Here is a 20,820-nt window from a genome sequence, read left to right as displayed (position 1 = left end):
GAGCCATACCTGATAGATGCTGCTAATTTTCTTTACTCTTACTTTACTCTTCTTTAAGCTCTTAGTCTTTCGGTCACAGTCGGTGATAAATGAAAATATCCAATTCTTTTATACTTCTTTATGAAAACACTTTTATTTTATAACATTTATCTTTGAGGAAAAAAAAATCAGATAAGATTAAATTTCTATGATAGTTAATAAAAAATAATCTATAAATACAAAAAGTAAACCCCTAAACCAATAACTTTATATTCATAATTCACACAGACGCACGCACATTTTTTATTGAACAATATTATAATGACTATAATATCTTAAAAAGTAATGATATATAAAATTATTATACTCACTAGAATATTTTTATATTAGAATTATATATATGTCATAAACCCTTGTACATCACTTAACTAGTCACTCATTATTGTATCTCTTAGCCACAATAATTTTCACATAATTATATTTATCTTCTATTTCTTTTTACTATTTTTAGATCTAAAAATAACTCAAATCATCCAAATTTATCTTATTTAATATTTATTTATTGTGATATATATTAAATACAATAAAAAAATAAGGCAATTTTTTACTAAAAATTTATGTTTCTCAAGACATATATATATATATATATATATATATATATATACACACACACACACGAATGATAAACCTTGCACATCACTTAACTAGTCACTCATTATTGTCTCAAAAGTAGCCCCACAATAATTATCACATAATTGTATCTCTGCTCTTCTATTTCCTCTACCACCTTTAGGTCTAATAAATATCTCAAATAAATATTAAATTAAATGTATAAATATTACTACTTTAAAATCAGATAATATAAATTTTCTATGATATATAGTTAATAAATAATAATCCATAAATATAAAAAATAAATAGTTATATATTTATAATTCAAACATAATGTTTCACATACATGTTTTTCAAAAAATAATGGATTACTGAAATAATTAAACATATATATGTAGTCGAATCATAAACCCTTGTGCATCACTTAATCAAGTAGTAGTCACACAATAATTCTCCAGAAACATGGGTCTGAATCATGTTCTAGTTCTGCCATTTCCAGCACAGGGGCATGTGAACCCTTTAATGCACTTATCACACAAACTAGTTCAACATGGCTGCAAAGTTACCTTTGTCAACACTGAGTTCAACCACAAGAGAGTTCTTAGTGCAATGAATGGTAAGGTTACTCTTGATGGTTCAGAAGTGGAGCTAGTCTCAATTGCTGATGGGTTAGGACCTGAAGATGATAGAAGTGACATGGCTGCTTTAATTTCTTCAATGGTGAAAACCATGCCTAGTGATCTTGAAATGCTTATAAGGGACATTAATTCCAGAGATGGTGGGAGTAACAGAATCACAGGCATGGTTTGTGACACATATATGGCATGGGCCTTGGAAATAGCACAAAAGCTTGCAATCAAAGGTGCTATCATCATCCCTTCATCGTCAGCTATGCTTGCCTTGGAAGACAACATTCCAAAGCTTATTGAGGATGGAATTATGGATAGTGATGGTAAGCAATTACATACACACTAAACGTTTTGTTTGCAAATTTATTTGCCAATAGTGTGAGTTTTCTCTCTCTTTTGTAAAATATTAACAAATAAGAATTAGCAAATTTTCTAGCAAAGCTAACAATCCAATCTTTAGTGGGAAAATTGACTAGATCCCTTTAATCATCCTGAAATTTATTATTCTTGCCATTTTAGTTCTTCAGAATCAAAATTTATTATATTAGTCTGTGAAATCCAGCTCCAAGCACTATATTGATTCCTAGATTCTTTTCGATATTGAGTCAACTAATAAAATGCTGAGCTAGCTCCACTTACTACACTACACATATTACACATGACTAAATGATGTTTTTTCGTTTTAACTCTTAAATAAGGCAAAAACAATGTTGTTTTGGAGAATAAAAAAACATATAATGATTTGCACATCGCTCTTTTTTCACTTCTCGTTTTTGCTTTGTTTAATTGCCAAAATGAAATGATGTTGTTTAATTCTGTATCCAGCGTATCAAATTAGAGTCAGCTCAAAACTTAATTCACTGATTCAGTACTAAAAAAAATTTACGGACTAAAATAATGTCCAGAACTGAATTTCAGAGACCAAATAGATAAATTTTAAATTTAAAAGACTAAAATGGTGAAAGTCATAAATTTGAGTGATTATTTTAAGAATTTAATAAAAAATAATCTTCTAAAAAAATATTTATAAAATAAGAACGTCAAAAATATAATTAAATTCGTAACTTTTATCATTAGGAGTTCTATAATTTTAATTTAAAAGAAGTTGTACTTTCATTTTTTTCCCTTTTGAGGATTTTGATCCTTTTAGTAGTATCCTCATGCTAACTTGATGTTGTGGTCTGAAAAATGATAATTGTTTGCTTTTTTCATTTTTTTGAAAATAAAAACAACCAAAAAAAAACAAAGGACAAATATAAAACATGTAGTGGTAATGGTAAATCAATTTGTTTAAAAAGTAACCAATTGATTTTTTTTTTCATACTTTTCAATCTAATTACATAGCTCTTGTCATTCACGTTTGTTTTGTTTGATTGTAACTGCAGGATTCCCCATTAAAAAAGGGAAATTTCAACTATCTCCAAAAATGCCTAATATGAACATAACTGATATGCCTTGGTCCTGCTTTAGTGATGCATCATCACAAAAGACCATATTTCATTACCTTGCAAGATCAATACAATGGTCACATTTAACTGATTGGTGGATTTCCAACACAACCATAGAGCTTGAACCTGGTGCATTATCCTTATGCCCGAAGATCTTACCAATTGGGCCAATAAAAGAGAGTCCTAAGTTTAGATCATTGGGCCAATTCTGGCAAGAAGATCATTCTTGCTTGAGTTGGCTTGATCAACAACCACCTTGTTCTGTTATATATGTTGCATTCGGTAGCTTCACTATTTTTGACCCAAACCAATTCAAAGAACTTGCACTTGGGCTTGAACTTACTAATAGGCCTTTTCTTTGGGTTGTGCGTGATGATTCTAATGGTAGTGTTACAAAACACAAATACCCTAATGAATTTCAAGGAACTAAGGGTAAAATTGTCAAATGGACACCCCAACCAATGGTGTTAAAACACCCTTCTATAGCTTGTTTTGTTAGTCATTGTGGTTGGAATTCTACTATGGATGGTGTGTCTAATGGGGTACCTTTCTTGTGTTGGCCTTATTTTGCTGATCAATTTGTAGACAAGGCATATATTTGTGATTTTTGGAAGGTGGGTTTGGGATTTGATGAGGATGAGAAAGGGATTATATCACGTTGGGAGATAAAGAAGAAAGTGGAACAACTCTTGGGAGATGAAGAGATTAAGGGAAGGTCTAAGAAGATGAAGGATATGATTATGAATAACATTGCAAAAGATGGCAAGTCCACACAGAACTTCAACAAGTTTATGAAGTGGCTCAATGAATAATAAGAATGTTCTTCTTGTATTTGTTTGCAGAAACTTCTTGTGTTGGTTTCATCTTTAATAAAATAAAGGTGAAAATTCACGTGTAGTCAACTTCACGTAAAGTTGATAGATGAGAAACGTTAAATGATTTGAACTGATCTAATTAAATTTCTATCTAACAATTCTCAGTTCAAATCATTTAACGTTTCTCATCTATCAACTTCACGTGAAGTTACTTCCCGTGAAGTTGACTCCACCTGAATTTCTACCTAAAATAAAATGTACTACTATTTTCTATTTAACATGCTTAAATTACATTTTCTAAACCACTAGAAATAGTTTAGTGGAATGGAGCTTAAATAACAAGTATGAGATTGAAGGTTTTTGTTTTGGTTGTCCTGATTGAAGGTTGATAACGTAATTTTCTGGTTTTTCACACTATTAATAGTTATAATTTAAATTCAACGAAAACTTATAATACGTGATAAACATAAACCCTTGGCAAAAAAAATTAACACGTATACATATATAACAGAAGAAGGATTGTCTCTAACTTCATTATTCATAAAAAAATCGATATTTGTAAAAGAATCAACTATTAAATTAATTATTATATATTTATATATGTATTTAATTTTAATATATTGATAGTATAAAAATATTTTATACAAATATTTATTATTTATGTAATCAAAATAAAAAATAATCTTTTTTATTGTCAATATTATATAATAAAATATACATGTAAAATTATTTGATATTAGTAGTGCGTTAAAATTAAATTTTTTATGTATATCAATGCGTATATTTTACATATTTTTACAGTAAAATAATAATTAACCATTAAAATAACCAAATTTAATAAATAAGTATTCACATATGATAATTGATTGGTGTTTAACAATGTTTAATATATACGTAGTAGTTTTACGGGTAAATAATTTTACTGTAAATATTAGGGGTATTTGCGGTGCGGTTTGGTTCGATTTTAAGGAAAATAGTCATCCGATCTGAACGCTTAATTTATGTGCGGTGCGGTTTGGATTGGATGAACTTTTTTTGGAATTCTGATCCGACCCGATCTGATTACAAGCGGTTTGGATCGGTTTGGATTTGCGATTTTTTAAATAAAAAAATTAAATACATATAACAAGTCTCAAGATCAAATTTTAAATAACCAACAATAACATAACAAGTCTTAACAATATCTTAAAAAACCAACGATAACATAACAATAGAAATAAAATTATAGGTTAGTTAAAATAAATAAATAAATAATATTTTGAACATAAAATATTTATTAAATAATAATAATACATGAATAATAAAAAAATGTATAACAAATTGAACATGTTTTAAGTATAATTGTAAATATAATAATAAAATAATAATATTATAGCACATTGTGCAGTTTGGATTGGATTGGATCGGTTACGAAAAATAGATCCAAAATCCGATCCAATCCATAGCGGTTTGTAAAAAATAGAATCCAATCAAATTCAAATTAGTGCGATTTTAGTCAGTTTTTGATTTTGATTGGATTGAATAAGCGATTTAATTTGGATCGATTTGAATTTAAACACCCTAGTAAATATAATATATGATAAAATTTAATATTATTTAGTCTATATAACTAACTTTATCTGATAGAATAAAGTTTTGTTGTTGTAGCACTTGCGATTATTTTCAATTGCTGGGACAAACTAGTTTACATATTGACAGGAGTGATAGGGCTAAATATATGAACAATGTAGCAACCTCAATTTTAAAAATATAAATATAAATAAGTTATAATTTATTTTATAAAAATTAGAGTTCTTTATTTAAAAAAAAACAAAGAAAAATTATTTTTATTATCAATAATAAAACTAATTTTATAATAATTTAAATTTAATCAAATTTATATTATTATTATTATTATTATTATTATTATTATTATTATTATTATTATTATTATTATTATTATTATTATTATCGCTAGTATTATTATTATTATTATTATTAGCTATAAAGCATAAGAGATAAAAGGTGGTTTAAACTTTGCATCAGGTTACATATATATTGTTATTATCATTATGCATTAGGTTACGTGTTATATATATATATATGTATGTGTGGCATCTATATAATAAAGAAACTAAGGCGGTTTATACATAATAATAATTAAAAAAAAAAAGAAGAAGAAAAAAAGCCAAGACGGTCATATATATATAAACATATATACGTGAATATCGTAATAGAGGGAGGGGAGAACGGAACGAAGGGAAAAAAAAACGTAAATTCTTCCAAACTTCCGGTTTCGATTTCTGGAAATCTGTAACTCCAATCAAAAATCTAATCCGGTAAGAGTATTCGTAACCTCCTCTTCTACACGTTGACACCATTCTTGATTAGTGGAAGTTGACAATGACGTAGTCCTCTTTTCTTTGGATTTGGCTAACGAGAGTTTTAGGAGGCAAAGACGATTCTGGACGTTTTCTTCTTCGATAGCTCGGTCAGAAAGTTTCTCCAGAGTTTTGAATATTTTGATTTCGTACGAAGGTATGGTTTTGGTTTCTCGTAGTTAACATTTAATGTCACGTGAAAACTCAGGCTAGAAGACCTTAAGATAGGAATAGACTGAATGTATAATTGATGGATTGTGTATATGGAATAGAATGTGTGATTCAGCTGTTGTTAATAATTTGCTGTTGAAGTTGGTCGGTTTGGAAAAAAGATTTAATATTGGTATTTGTTTGATTATGAAATAATTTGTTACTGGAAATGATTTGAGTGACTGAGAGGTGTTTGGTTTGATAGTTGGGACCCTTGAAGGGTGGCAGAAATTTGAGTCTTAGAGGAGATATTGCCAAAATTTCTTTAAGAATTGGAGTTTTGATTTGAGGTAACATTTTAAAAGGGAAAGAGATTATTATGTGGCTTGTGTATTTGAGACTATTTATTGACCCTCTGTCGCAAGATGTGACCGGGCACTTTAACTCCCCGGATTTCCCCATGGGCATGCATATATATGAATATTGAATATTATATTTGAGCTTGGAGTTTGACTCCATGGAATACTATATTATTGAGCTTGGAGTTCGACTCCATGGAATACTATATTATTGAGCTTGGAGTTCGACTCCATGGAATACTATATTATTGAGCTTGGAGTATAACTCCATGGAATATTATATTTGAGCTTGGAGTTTGACTCCATGGAATATTATTGAGCTTGGGGATGCGCGCACAGAGGGACTGTCCAATGGTTAACTACCAGGACTAGTCGGGTTGGCTGTATAACCGACAGATGAGACTCATCAGCCATAGGACAGGCATACATCATATGCATTTGTTTGTTTGCTTGAGCGTGCATTGTTTTGGTTTGTTTAACTGTTTAATTCCGCTTATCTGCTACTTGTTCTTCTTGCTGTAAATGCTTCTCTATCTATGTTTTTCTTGCTTGAATTGTATGTGTATGTTTTTTGGGAAATTCCTCTTGACGAAGGTGTGAGGAGAGAGGATTGTTCCACCAATGATTCGGAGGATTAGAGGAGACAGAACGTGAATTATTAGGTTAAAGTTAGATTTAGAACTAGAATACCTTAGACAATTTACCTAACTTCCGGTTTAGTTGAATTCTTAAGCTGAAATCTGAGTGTTGAAGTTTTAGGAATGCCTCTGGCTTTCCCGAGACCTTTTATATTAACTATGCGGGCACCTTTACCATACTGAGAACCTCCGGTTCTCACCCTATATTATGTTGTTGTTTTTCAGATGCAGGTCGAGAGACACCTCGTTGAGCATTTGGGTATCCTCCTTACGAGCGAAGAACTGTCTTTTGGACTGTCATATTTTGTTTTAGGCTATGTATATATGTTTATAGAATCTCCGCATGTATATTTTGTGTTTGGTCCCTCCTAGAGGTCGACTTGGAGATACAAGAGTTTATTTTGTGGTTTGAGTTTTATTTTGGGTTGTATATATACATAATTATATACTCTGGTCGGCCTTAGCTTCGCAGGTCGAGTCTGGAGCTTGCTATCTGAGTTTTGGAACTCTGATATGTATATATATGTGTTCAGTTATCTTTCAATTTTACCTGTCCATTTTACGAATATCCATGCGAGTGTGTCACGATTTTCTGTTTACCAATTTGTTTAGCTTGTTCTTCAAGGCTCCTAGATATGATTTCACCCAACTATATCTATGTAGATATCATTTTCTTTTAGAGGTCGTAATACCTTGCCACCTCTGCTTTACGACTTAAGCGTAAGGCCCTGTGTGGTAGGGTGTTACATTATGGTATCAGAGCAGTTCGTTCCTATAGAGCCTGAGGGATGGACTGATTATGCTTCTGGGCATACTCTGGGTGTGTGTATGTGCTATTAGAATATCTGATTGATATATGTGGCATAAACGTTCATGAGCATGCATTTGGAACTTGAAGCATTAGACTTGCGATATTGAGACTGATCAACTTAATATCACTTGTTTGGTGTGTGAAGGGACCAGATGTCGACTCACGGACGCGGTCGCGGCCGAGGTAGAGGTAGGATAGGCACTTTTACTCCTGGCCTGGCAGGGAATGATCCAGTAGACTTCATGGCTGCCCTGGGAAATATGGCTGCGGCTATGCAGGCGACAGCCGAGGCACTGGGTAATCAGATAAACCAGGGTAATCACGGAAACAATAATGATGAGGATGGTCCCATGACACTTGCTACATTTCTGAAAGTTCACTCTCCGACCTTTAGGGGAACCTCAAATCCTACAGATGCAGATAATTGGATTCAAGCTTTGGAACGGGCACTGCAGGCTCAGCAGGTTCCTGAGGAGCAATGGGTTGAGTTTGGAACTTATCAGCTGCAGGGTGAGGCTCAGCATTGGTGGCAGGGGACACGACGTATCCTGCAGCCAGATGGCGCTGTGATTCCTTGGGAGGTTTTTCGAACAGAGTTCTATAAGAAATACTTTCCTAATTCAGCCAGAAATGCCAAAGAACTTGAATTGATGCAGTTAAAGCAGGGACAGATGCCTGTTGCTGCGTATACTAGCAGGTTTGAGGAGTTATGTCGCTTTTCTCGTATTTGTCAAGGTGCACCTGATGATTTTGCTGAGTGGAAATGTATTAAGTATGAGGGAGGTCTTCGAAGTGATATTCTGAGCTTCGTTGCACCAATGGAGATTAGAGTGTTTTCAGAACTGGTAAACAAAAGTAGAGTTGCTGAGGATTGTCTGAGAAAGGCGACATCAGATAAGAGTGATCAGCGAATTTTTGTTAGGAGAGATCAGGGAAGAAACTTCGCCCCTAGAGGACAAGATTTTAAGCGAGGCGGTTACACCCCACAACCACATTTGGGTCAGAATAACTTCCAGAGATTCAGTAATAATAACAGCCAGGGAAGAGGCAAAGGAAAGCAAGCTCAGACCCCACCGAATGATTTAACTTGTAGGAGGTGTGGAAAGTACCACCCGAATACTCCGTGCAGGGCTGGTTTAGGTGTATGCTATTACTGTGGTGAAGCTGGGCATTTGTCTTGGAATTGTCCAGAAAAGAAGAAGAATCAAGAAGCTGGAAAGGCACAACGTCAGGGACGCGTGTTTACTATGACAGCGGATGGTGCTGGAACCGCAGATACTCCGATTAGAGGTAATCACGCACTGATAATCGAAATTTCCAACTGCCTTGCATAGTAAATAGCACGTAGCATTCATTGTAGTACATTACCGAGTTGTGAGCCTTGTGATTTTCAATTGAGCGATCGACTAAAAACCTCCGAATGGTGAGACAGAACGATAGTTGGTCAGCCTAGAAAAGTGACTAAATTCTTAGAGAATAATAATAAGAGTGGCGCAGCAATAGTGGGTTGAATTATTATGAGTATACAACTTAAGTTATACATAAAGAACCGGAAATGTTGAGAGTTGTGCGGGACAGTTACCTGAAACCCAAAGATGGTAAGTTATGAGGAAGAGACATGACATAGGTTGAACTCGTAATTGATAATCGGTTATGTGTCAAGAGAAAGAGTAAGTTGTGATAGATTTAGTGTCAGAGGCTGAACCAGTTTCGATTGAATTACGAAAGGTGACACCATTAGAATCAGCAGAACCTGGGAGCTAGATGAAGCGAGTATTAGAAGCGATGAACCCGTCGTTCCAATACCAACCTGCCTTATAACCTTTCTGCATCGAGTTTATCTTGTATATTCCGCTTTGCGTAGACTTTTAAGCCATAAGAATATCTGAATTTGCAAACTAAACATGTCAAATCTTACTGTTTTTCTTTGACATGTTTAAGAAGGGAAGTTACGTTAGTATGAGTCTCTTCCATTTTATATCAATTTTCGAGGGCGAAAATTTTTATAAGGTGGATAGGATGTAGCAACCCTCAATTTTAAAAATATAAATATAAATAAGTTATAATTTATTTTATAAAAATTAGAGTTCTTTATTTAAAAAAAAAACAAAGAAAAATTATTTTTATTATCAATAATAAAACTAATTTTATAATAATTTAAATTTAATCAAATTTATATTATTATTATTATTATTATTATTATTATTATTATTATTATTATTATTATTATTATTATTATTATTATTATTATTAGCTATAAAGCATAAGAGATAAAAGGTGGTTTAAACTTTGCATCAGGTTACATATATATTGTTATTATCATTATGCATTAGGTTACGTGTTATATATATATATATATATGTATGTGTGGCATCTATATAATAAAGAAACTAAGGCGGTTTATACATAATAATAATTAAAAAAAAAAAGAAGAAGAAAAAAAGCCAAGACGGTCATATATATATAAACATATATACGTGAATATCGTAATAGAGGGAGGGGAGAACGGAACGAAGGGAAAAAAAAAAACGTAAATTCTTCCAAACTTCCGGTTTCGATTTCTGGAAATCTGTAACTCCAATCAAAAATCTAATCCGGTAAGAGTATTCGTAACCTCCTCTTCTACACGTTGACACCATTCTTGATTAGTGGAAGTTGACAATGACGTAGCTCCTCTTTTTTTTGGATTTGGCTAACGAGAGTTTTAGGAGGCAAAGACGATTCTGGACGTTTTCTTCTTCGATAGCTCGGTCAGAAAGTTTCTCCAGAGTTTTGAATATTTTGATTTCGTACGAAGGTATGGTTTTGGTTTCTCGTAGTTAACATTTAATGTCACGTGAAAACTCAGGCTAGAAGACCTTAAGATAGGAATAGACTGAATGTATAATTGATGGATTGTGTATATGGAATAGAATGTGTGGTTCAGCTGTTGTTAATAATTTGCTGTTGAAGTTGGTCGGTTTGGAAAAAAGATTTAATATTGGTATTTGTTTGATTATGAAATAATTTGTTACTGGAAATGATTTGAGTGACTGAGAGGTGTTTGGTTTGATAGTTGGGACCCTTGAAGGGTGGCAGAAATTTGAGTCTTAGAGGAGATATTGCCAAAATTTCTTTAAGAATTGGAGTTTTGATTTGAGGTAACATTTTAAAAGGGAAAGAGATTATTATGTGGCTTGTGTATTTGAGACTATTTATTGACCCTCTGTCGCAAGATGTGACCGGGCACTTTAACTCCCCGGATTTCCCCATGGGCATGCATATATATGAATATTGAATATTATATTTGAGCTTGGAGTTTGACTCCATGGAATACTATATTATTGAGCTTGGAGTTCGACTCCATGGAATACTATATTATTGAGCTTGGAGTTCGACTCCATGGAATACTATATTATTGAGCTTGGAGTATAACTCCATGGAATATTATATTTGAGCTTGGAGTTTGACTCCATGGAATATTATTGAGCTTGGGGATGCGCGCACAGAGGGACTGTCCAATGGTTAACTACCAGGACTAGTCGGGTTGGCTGTATAACCGACAGATGAGACTCATCAGCCATAGGACAGGCATACATCATATGCATTTGTTTGTTTGCTTGAGCGTGCATTGTTTTGGTTTGTTTAACTGTTTAATTCCGCTTATCTGCTACTTGTTCTTCTTGCTGTAAATGCTTCTCTATCTATGTTTTTCTTGCTTGAATTGTATGTGTATGTTTTTTGGGAAATTCCTCTTGACGAAGGTGTGAGGAGAGAGGATTGTTCCACCAATGATTCGGAGGATTAGAGGAGACAGAACGTGAATTATTAGGTTAAAGTTAGATTTAGAACTAGAATACCTTAGACAATTTACCTAACTTCCGGTTTAGTTGAATTCTTAAGCTGAAATCTGAGTGTTGAAGTTTTAGAAATGCCTCTGGCTTTCCCGAGACCTTTTATATTAACTATGCGGGCACCTTTACCATACTGAGAACCTCCGGTTCTCACCCCATACTATGTTGTTGTTTTTCAGATGCAGGTCGAGAGACACCTCGTTGAGCATTTGGGTATCCTCCTTACGAGCGAAGAACTGTCTTTTGGACTGTCATATTTTGTTTTAGGCTATGTATATATGTTTATAGAATCTCCGCATGTATATTTTGTGTTTGGTCCCTCCTAGAGGTCGACTTGGAGATACAGGAGTTTATTTTGTGGTTTGAGTTTTATTTTGGGTTGTATATATACATAATTATATACTCTGGTCGGCCTTAGCTTCGCAGGTCGAGTCTGGAGCTTGCTATCTGAGTTTTGGAACTCTGATATGTATATATATGTGTTCAGTTATCTTTCAATTTTACCTGTCCATTTTACGAATATCCATGCGAGTGTGTCACGATTTTCTGTTTACCAATTTGTTTAGCTTGTTCTTCAAGGCTCCTAGATATGATTTCACCCAACTATATCTATGTAGATATCATTTTCTTTTAGAGGTCGTAATACCTTGCCACCTCTGCTTTACGACTTAAGCGTAAGGCCCTGTGTGGTAGGGTGTTACAAACAAAATATTCGATTTTTATATTTCTAATGTTTCATTTTTAAAATTGAATTAATGGTCCTAAAAATTTAATTATTTTTTACATTCGTTTTTAAAAGATATTACTAATTAAATTAGTTTGCAAAAGATTATAAATTAATCGCCTTAATTCTTCCATCAATCTATTAATATAGTTTTTATTAATGATCAATGGCCAATTAATCACTTTAGTCATGTAGAATATTATGACAATATACATGACTTCTAATATATCTAATTAGACACTAATAATATATATTTATCAAATTTTATTAATTTAGTCTTAAGTTATATTGGAATTATTAGAAATAAAATTTATATAATTAAAAAAATTAAATTAATAATTTTTTATAAACATATCAAGTTAACATCCAATTAGACATAATAAAATTATGTACATTGTCAATTATTATTCACTACGGCACTTTTGGTGAATAGTGGCGGTTTACTTGCACGGTGACAGAGTGGGGCAGGATGGAGTATGTAAACCTGAAACGCGCGCTCTGCACTCTTCTTTTGGCGGGTTCATCGAATTATCAATTGTGGATACTCTATTTGGGATAAAATCATCGGCAGCTAGAAAGGGGCTAGCGGCGGCCATTCTTAATTCGACATAAAATTAGAGCGATTTGCCGTCGGTAGGTTGATTTAGGCTTGAACCGCAGCTATCCTCCATAAATTGCTACATTTGGGGATTCCGCAGGTAGTTTGCCGCAGACATCCTCCACATCCCTTGTAGTGATTTCATGCCATCAATCATTAATAAAAATTATTTATAAAATAATAAAAAACAAATATAATTAATTTATAATTTTTAGAAAACTTATTTAATTGATAAAATTTATCAAAAATATATTTAAAAAATAACTCATCTTTCAAAAATTAATTTGAGCATTAATTCCTCTAAAATCCCAAACCAACTTTGTATCTTTTATACATGGTTCTGGAAACCGGACCGGACCGGCCGGTTCAACTGGAAAAATCGGGAACCGGTCGCCTAACCGGTCCGGGTAATGCTAATAACCGCCTGGCAAAAAACCGGCCAAAAAACCGGTCGAACCGGCAATTAACCGGCAAACCAGAAGAACCGTCCGATTTTTTGCGGTTTAGTGGTTTGCAAATTCAGCTGCCAAACGACGTCATTTTGGCATTTAAAAAAAAAAAAAAGAAGAAGAATGCCCTTCGCCAAATGACTAACCCTAATCTGATACTCCCGCCCTTTCTTTCCCTTTCTTCCCCTTTCCCCTAACCTAATTGTTCTTCGGCGCCACCCACAGCCATCAAGGCCACCAAGGCCACCATACCCGAGCCCGCGACCACCACCAACCGAGCCCGCCTCCTCGTCGCCATCCACAACCATCGACAGCAACAGCGACTACCATCGACCCAGCCCCCTCCTCGTCGCCACCCTCAACCATCGACAGCAACAGCGACCACCACCGGCCGAGCCCGCCTCCTCGTCGCCACCCACAACCATCGACAGCAACAGCGACCACCACTCCTTCTGAATTTGGTAAGACTCTGTTCTATCACCTATGCTTCTTGATTTTGATTTTCTGAGGTTGTGAGCTTGCCTGTTTTATGCTTGATTTTGGATTTTGATTTTGATTTTCTGAGGTTGTGAGCTTGCCTGTTCTATGCTGCCTTTATGAAATTGGATTTTGATTTTCTGAAGTTCTGTGAGCTCGCCTATTATATGCCTCCTTCTTGATTTTCATGATTGATGTTTTTTATTTTGAATATGTTTTGCATTGCTGCTTCTGTTACCTGCTTCATGAATCATGATGAATATTTTTTGCTGCTTCTGTTACCTGCTTCTTGTTTTGCATTGCTGCTTCTGTTACCTGCTTCTGTTTTGCATTGCTGCTTCTGTTATGATGCTTCTGTTTTGTATTGCTGCTTCTGTTACCTGCTTCTGTTTTACATTGCTGCTTCTGTTATGATGCTTCTGTTTTGTATTGCTGCTTCTGTTACCTGCTTCTATTTTGCATTGCTGCTTCTGTTACCTGCTTCTGGTTGCTGTTTCATTATTTTTTGAATTGCTGTTATTGATTTTGAATATGTTTTTCTGTTTTGCATTGTTGCTGAAGTTTTCTGGTCTTTGGTTTTCTGATTGTTATAGATGGAACAATCACAAAGTAACCCACAACCACAAGATTCTCAAACTGGTTCATCGAGAGGAAAATCTGATCCAGCTTGGCAGTATTTTACAGTGAAGTATGACAAAAATAACAAGGCTTAATATACATGTATTTTTTGCTTGAATACTTACAATGGAGGGGGGTATATAGAATGAAATATCATCTTGCAAAGATCTCTGGACAAATTAAAGTTTGTAACAAAGTAACTGAAGATGAGTTGGAACACTTAATGATAATTATGATTTTTGATGAGTTGCACCTTTAATTAGTTGAAAACTTGCTAGTAATTGTATCTTTTGAATGTAGAACATTATAGGTTTGTCATTATGTACGTTTTATTTTTTGTTTACTTATAAACTTTGATGTTTGAAGTTGTTTGTGAACCTCTAATATTAAGTAATGGATAATTTATTATGTGAAATATCAAATTTTATTAAGTTAGAGATCATTGAATTTATATACTTAAGATTATTTTAAGTTTTTTAATAATTTTATTTAATATTTAATTAAACCGGTTGAACCCCGGTCGAACCAGTGAACCATTGAACCAGTGACCTCACCGGTTTATTGACCGGTCCGGTTCTCGCAACCTTGCTTTTATATATCCTTGTATGTGAAAAAAATAAATATATGATTTTGTGGTGGTGCTGCATATTTGACTTGATATTTGCAAACTCCACACCAAGCAGTCAAGGACTATCAGATTGGTAATATTAATAGTTATATCTCTAACATTCTCCCTCAAGCAAGAGCCTCTCTTTTTGGGTTTGCTTGATTTTCTATTCTTTTTCACGGACATAGAGCTCTGATACCATGTCATGAAACCACTCATTCCAAAAGCTTAAGCTGATAGGAGAAGGTAACATTAATGGTTATATCTCTAACAAAACAAATTATTTTAAATTAAAATAAAATATTTTTTTAGATGTATTATTTAAAAAATATGACGTTGAATAAATCTTAAATATTAAATTTTAATAATATAAAAATAAAATATTAATAAAAATATTAATATAAATAAAAAATAATAATCCTCTAACCAGTGGCGGAGCTTGAAATAAAATTTTGGAGGGGTCGGATAGAAGATAATTGTCAAGATGTTTTTTATATGGATCCCATTTAAGATAAGCTCGTCTAACCTCGTCTCTATGATTTGGGTGACATTGCCAAATTTAAAGCCGTTTTTCAGTGTCTCATTCTAAAGAATTAAGGTCAAACTCATCAGATGCAACTCTTTAAACATTTGAAGGTTGTATCTCACTTTCTTTGTGATTCATTAAAGTAGAAAAACTATCTACAAGAGTTGATATTGTAAAAATTATATGTTCTCCTTCTTGAATATTAGCATTGCTCTTAAAAATGCATCAATTCTTTGATTTTTCATGATTATTTTATATAAAAATTTGAATATATATCCTGTAAAATATGTAAAAAGGAAATTAGAAGGATAAATATTAAAATTTATAATATTTATTAAATTTTTTTATCAATTTATATAAATACAATAATAACAATACTTATTGAATATTTTAATATTTTTTATTATATAAAAAATTAAATTAAATAAAAAGTAAAATATATAATAATATTAATTACATAAATAAAAAATATCTAATTTTTTATATTTGAACTCAAATATAGAAGGAGTGTTACTTATTGAATAGAGAGCTGCGAAATGCGAATACACTCAATTCAGTCCAAATCCAACAAGGTTTGAATGTTTAAAACTAAAAACTATTATGCAATAAAAGTAAGAGATTAAAATTAAACTTTGATATTTTAAGTCATAGTAAAATATTTAAGCCAACTGAACTATTTTTTATTTTCTAAAAAAGTATTATTAATTTTTTTACAAAAATTTAAAGAAGAGACCGTGACCCCTTGTCTTAACTAAGTTCCGCCCTGCCTCTAACATTTGTTGTCCAACAAAAACTAATTGTATGTAATAGTGTGCAAAGAGAGAGGAAATCCTAGCTAAAAGTTAAAGTGGAGAAATAGTAAAATACTCTAATTGAAAAAAATAATCATGCACCAACCTCGCGAAAATGTTTATACAATATAATATATAAATTTTTTAAAATATTTTTAGAATATTAATATTTTAATAATTTTAGTCATTAATTTTAATTAAAAAAATATATAACATATATTAATTAAAATTAACGATTAAAATTATTAAAATATTGATATTTTAAAAATATTTAAAAAATTTTATGATATAAATAAACAATATTTATGATTTTTTATTTTTTATCAATTATTTTAATATAAAATAAAAAATAAAAAGTATATAAAAATGATTTATATAATATTTTTTTATAATATATATATATATATATATATATATATATTATATCAGTGAGATGCTAAAAAATATATATTCAAAACCTAATTTATATAATTCGATATTCTCTATAATATTATATTCACTCAGAGAAACCAGTTTTAAATTTGCTTCTTTGAGTTCTTTCTATCTCGGTGGTTTAATTTGAGCTCTCTAGACATTGTCATCGAACTATTTAATGAGTAAGTAATGAGTAACGACTAATGACCACTCTAATTTCAAAACTTTTGAATTTAACAAAGCATTTCAATTATGACTGGCAGTGTGCAAAATGAGAGCAACGTGCAATTACTATTCATGTATTAGTTCTTTTCTCTTCTCAAATTTATTATTATTATTATTAAAAATAAATCACTTTTTTTAACTAACAAATAACAATTAGTTGACAAAAATTTAAGTATGATTTTATTATAAAAAGATGTTTTTTTAAGTATATATATTATTTTTTAAAAACATCAAGAAGATAAAAAATTAATTTTTTTTATTTAGAAGTTAGGAGGAAAATTATGAGAATGAATTATTGCTCTAAATCATTTTTGTAAAATTTATATCAAATTAAAGAGGAAAGAGAAAATGAGCCCAAGAACATGAGGTACATGTGAAAAAAACATTTCTAGTTTTCTATATATAAATTAGAAAAAATTTAGAGATCAGTATTTTTATTAAAATTTGATCAATATTTAATCAGTAAAAAAAATGAGTAATTTTATATTATTAGATATAATTTTACACTATTAAAAATATTAATAATGATTAATTAAGTTATGAATTACAAAATTCGTTGGCTCTTAGCACTCTATCTTTTATAAATTAAATCATCCTCAAACATCACTTAACATTTCTAGTTTCCCATCACTTAAGATTTCAAGTTTCTCTTAGCCACACAAAAATTCTCCACAAAGATGGGTCCGAAACATGTTCTAGTTCTGCCATTTCCAGCACAAGGGCATGTGAACCCTCTAATACACTTATCACACAAACTAGTTCAACATGGCTGCAAAGTTACCTTTGTCAACTCTGATTTCAACCACAAGAGAGTCCTTAATGCAATCAAGAATCTTGAAGGTTCAAAAATGGAACTAGTGTCAATCCCTGATGGGCTAGGACCTGAAGAAGATAGAAATGACTCTGGTAGTTTGATTTCAGCAACGCTGAGAACCATGCCTAGTGCTCTTGAGAAGCTCATAAGGGACATTAATTCCATGGATGGTGGGAATAACAGAATTACTTGCATAGTTTGTGACACATATGTGTCATGGGCCTTGGAAATTGGACAAAAGCTTGGAATCAAAGGTGCTGTTTTCACACCTACATCAGCAGCTATTGTTGCCTTGGTCAATAACTTCCCAAAACTCATTGAAGAAGGAATTATAGACAGTGATGATGGTAAGAAATTAAATACTGCGAATTTATTTGTTAAATTGAATTTGCTGCAAATATATTTTTATTTATGAATTTTACTGCAGCAACATTTTTTCAAAAATCACTCTTTTTTTTGGCCAATGTGTTCATCTAACAATGAAAATTAGGAGAATTTATCTAAAATAGGTGATGAGACCTCGGGACATTTATGTATTTTAAAAGGATTGTGCTTAATTAGAATTAAGTTTTGTGTTAATACTCAAATTGATCTCTGAAATTATATGTATGTTTTAATTTAGTTTTTAAAATTTTAATTTACTCAATGTGTCTCTCAATTTGACATATGTGACTCATGTTAGTCTTTAGTTTTGGATAAAATTTCGGTCTCTAATCATTTGCTCGAAAGACATAGCTTCCATCTATAATTCAAAAATTTTTAGCTGGTCCAAACAATCTAAGTAATTGATCTAAGCGGCCTCTTTATAAACAGTGATCACTTGGTCATGTGTCAGGAGTCGCTTAATCCAATAACAAGGTCTGTTTAGACAAGTTAATTGGATAATTGAAGATCAGTTAAAAAATTTTGAATCGTAAAAATGTGTTTTGTCTTTAAAATAAATTATTAAGGACCGAAAATAATATTTATTTTTTTTAATTAAATCTTTGTTTTGCAAAAATACACAAAAGAGTGAACATTAATTGGATTAGTCTTGCAATTTGCAATGAGAAACACGAGTGTAATTTGAGTAAAATAACGAACTATTAATAAATATAAAAAAGTAGTCTTTAGTTAATTAATATTAGTTAATTTTTTTAATTTTAAAATTTTAAAATTTAGAATTTAAAATTAAGAGTTTGTGATTTAGGATTTCACATTTAAAATAAAATAAAATAATTTTTAAAAAATGGTTAAAAAAGTGAGCTCTCTAATATTCTAATAATAATAATTATTATTATTTTTTACTATATTTTTCTGACTATGTAACACCATGACATTTCTTGATGGCAGGATTCCCTATTAGGAAAGGGAGATTTCAGTTATCTCCAGAAATGCCTAATATGGACATAACTTGTTTGCCTTGGTCTTGCATTGGTGACTTAGCTTCGCAAAAGCTTATATATCATTACCTTAAAAAGACTGTAAAATGGTCACATTTAACAACTTGGTGGCTTTCCAACACAACCAATGAACTTGAACATGGAGCCTTATCCTTATGTCCAAATATCCTACCAATAGGACCATTCTTGAAGGAGACTAGTGCAGATGTTAGATCATTAGGACAATTTTGGGAAGAAGATTTTTCTTGTTTGAATTGGCTCAATCAACAACCACCATGTTCTGTTATATATGTTGCATTTGGTAGCTTCACTGTTTTTGACCCGAACCAATTCAAAGAACTAGCACTTGGACTTGAACTTACTAATAGACCTTTTTTATGGGTTGTGCGTGAAGATTTTAATAATAGTGTTACAAATCATAAGTACCCTGATGAATTTAAATGCACTAAGGGTAAAATTGTCAAATGGGCACCCCAACAAATGGTGCTAAAACACCCTGCTGTAGCTTGTTTTATTAGTCATTGTGGTTGGAATTCCACTATAGATGGTGTGTCCAATGGTGTACCTTTTTTATGCTGGCCATATTTTGCTGATCAATTAGTAGACAAGACTTACATTTGTGATGTTTGGAAGGTGGGTTTGGGATTTGATGAAGATGAGAAGGGGATTATATCACGTTGGGAGATAAACAAGAAAGTGGAACAACTCTTTGGAGATGAAGATATTAAAGTAAGGTCTAAGAAATTGAAGGATATGATTGTGAATAACACTGCCAAAGATGGCAAATCTACACAGAACTTGAACAAGTTTGTGGAGTGGCTCAATGAATAAAGAATAAGAATATTCTTCTTGTACTTGTGATGAAATTTTGTGTCTCCTGGTTCAAAATTGACACATCTATGATCAAGATAGTTAGAATTTAATGTGTTCTATTTTTTTTTTATCTTTAGAATAAATATGTTCCTGATTTTTTATCTCAAATAAATAAAATCTTTGATTAATTAAAAATACAAAAACATTCCTTATTTGTTAAAACACGAAACACCTAAATTATTTTAGAAAACCTATTTGTTCTTATATATTTTGGACGAAAAGACTTAAATGTTTTGTATTTTAAAAAATTATGAACATTTTGTATTTTTAATTAATAAAAAAATTTTAATTTTTAAATAAAAAAATTAGAGACTTATTTATTTTTTTATTCTTATCTTTAAAAAAAATATATAGATAAATCAATCAATCAAATAGTGGTCTAACTCTTACATACCAATAAATACTCAAACCTAACAAATATTGGTTGAATGAGATTTTGTTTCCGTTGACTCTGAAACTTAAGTGTATGACAATTTTATTTTATTTTTATTTATTGGCAAAAAAAATACGTCATATATATCATTAAATCAATTTTAATCGCTCACAAAAAAAATAATTTTAATTCTAAATTTTTTAATTAAATCTTAACCATGAAATCTACAAAAGTGATACCAACATGAGTAATATATATAAACAAACAAAGGGTAAGAAATGTCAAATTGAAATTTACTTTTGTTTTTAACATATA

General features: G+C 31.5%; 3 protein-coding genes across 3 annotated transcripts; all 3 read left to right on the top strand.

Moving 5' to 3' along the window:
* The first annotated feature begins 993 nt into the window (after positions 1-993).
* Positions 994-3,833, top strand: LOC130976209 (UDP-glycosyltransferase 83A1-like). Its single transcript, XM_057901000.1, has 2 exons — positions 994-1,543; positions 2,606-3,833. Exons 1-2 carry the CDS (start codon positions 1,054-1,056, stop codon positions 3,478-3,480), a joined length of 1,365 nt encoding a protein of 454 aa, XP_057756983.1. The 5' UTR covers positions 994-1,053; the 3' UTR covers positions 3,481-3,833.
* A 4,120-nt stretch (positions 3,834-7,953) lies between these two features.
* On the top strand, positions 7,954-9,135 carry LOC130975845 (uncharacterized). The gene has a single exon (XM_057900572.1). The coding sequence runs from the start codon at positions 7,954-7,956 to the stop codon at positions 9,133-9,135; it is 1,182 nt and encodes a 393-aa protein (XP_057756555.1).
* An 8,528-nt stretch (positions 9,136-17,663) lies between these two features.
* Positions 17,664-20,239, top strand: LOC130973425 (UDP-glycosyltransferase 83A1-like). The gene is made up of 2 exons (XM_057897926.1): positions 17,664-18,224; positions 19,210-20,239. Exons 1-2 carry the CDS (start codon positions 17,741-17,743, stop codon positions 20,088-20,090), a joined length of 1,365 nt encoding a protein of 454 aa, XP_057753909.1. The 5' UTR covers positions 17,664-17,740; the 3' UTR covers positions 20,091-20,239.
* Positions 20,240-20,820: the final 581 nt, after the last annotated feature.

Source organism: Arachis stenosperma, chromosome 4 (genome assembly GCF_014773155.1).
Source record: "Arachis stenosperma cultivar V10309 chromosome 4, arast.V10309.gnm1.PFL2, whole genome shotgun sequence".
Lineage (NCBI taxonomy): Eukaryota > Viridiplantae > Streptophyta > Magnoliopsida > Fabales > Fabaceae > Arachis > Arachis stenosperma.
Note: the sequence above shows the minus strand (reverse complement) of the source record. Positions and strands in the feature narration are given on the sequence as shown.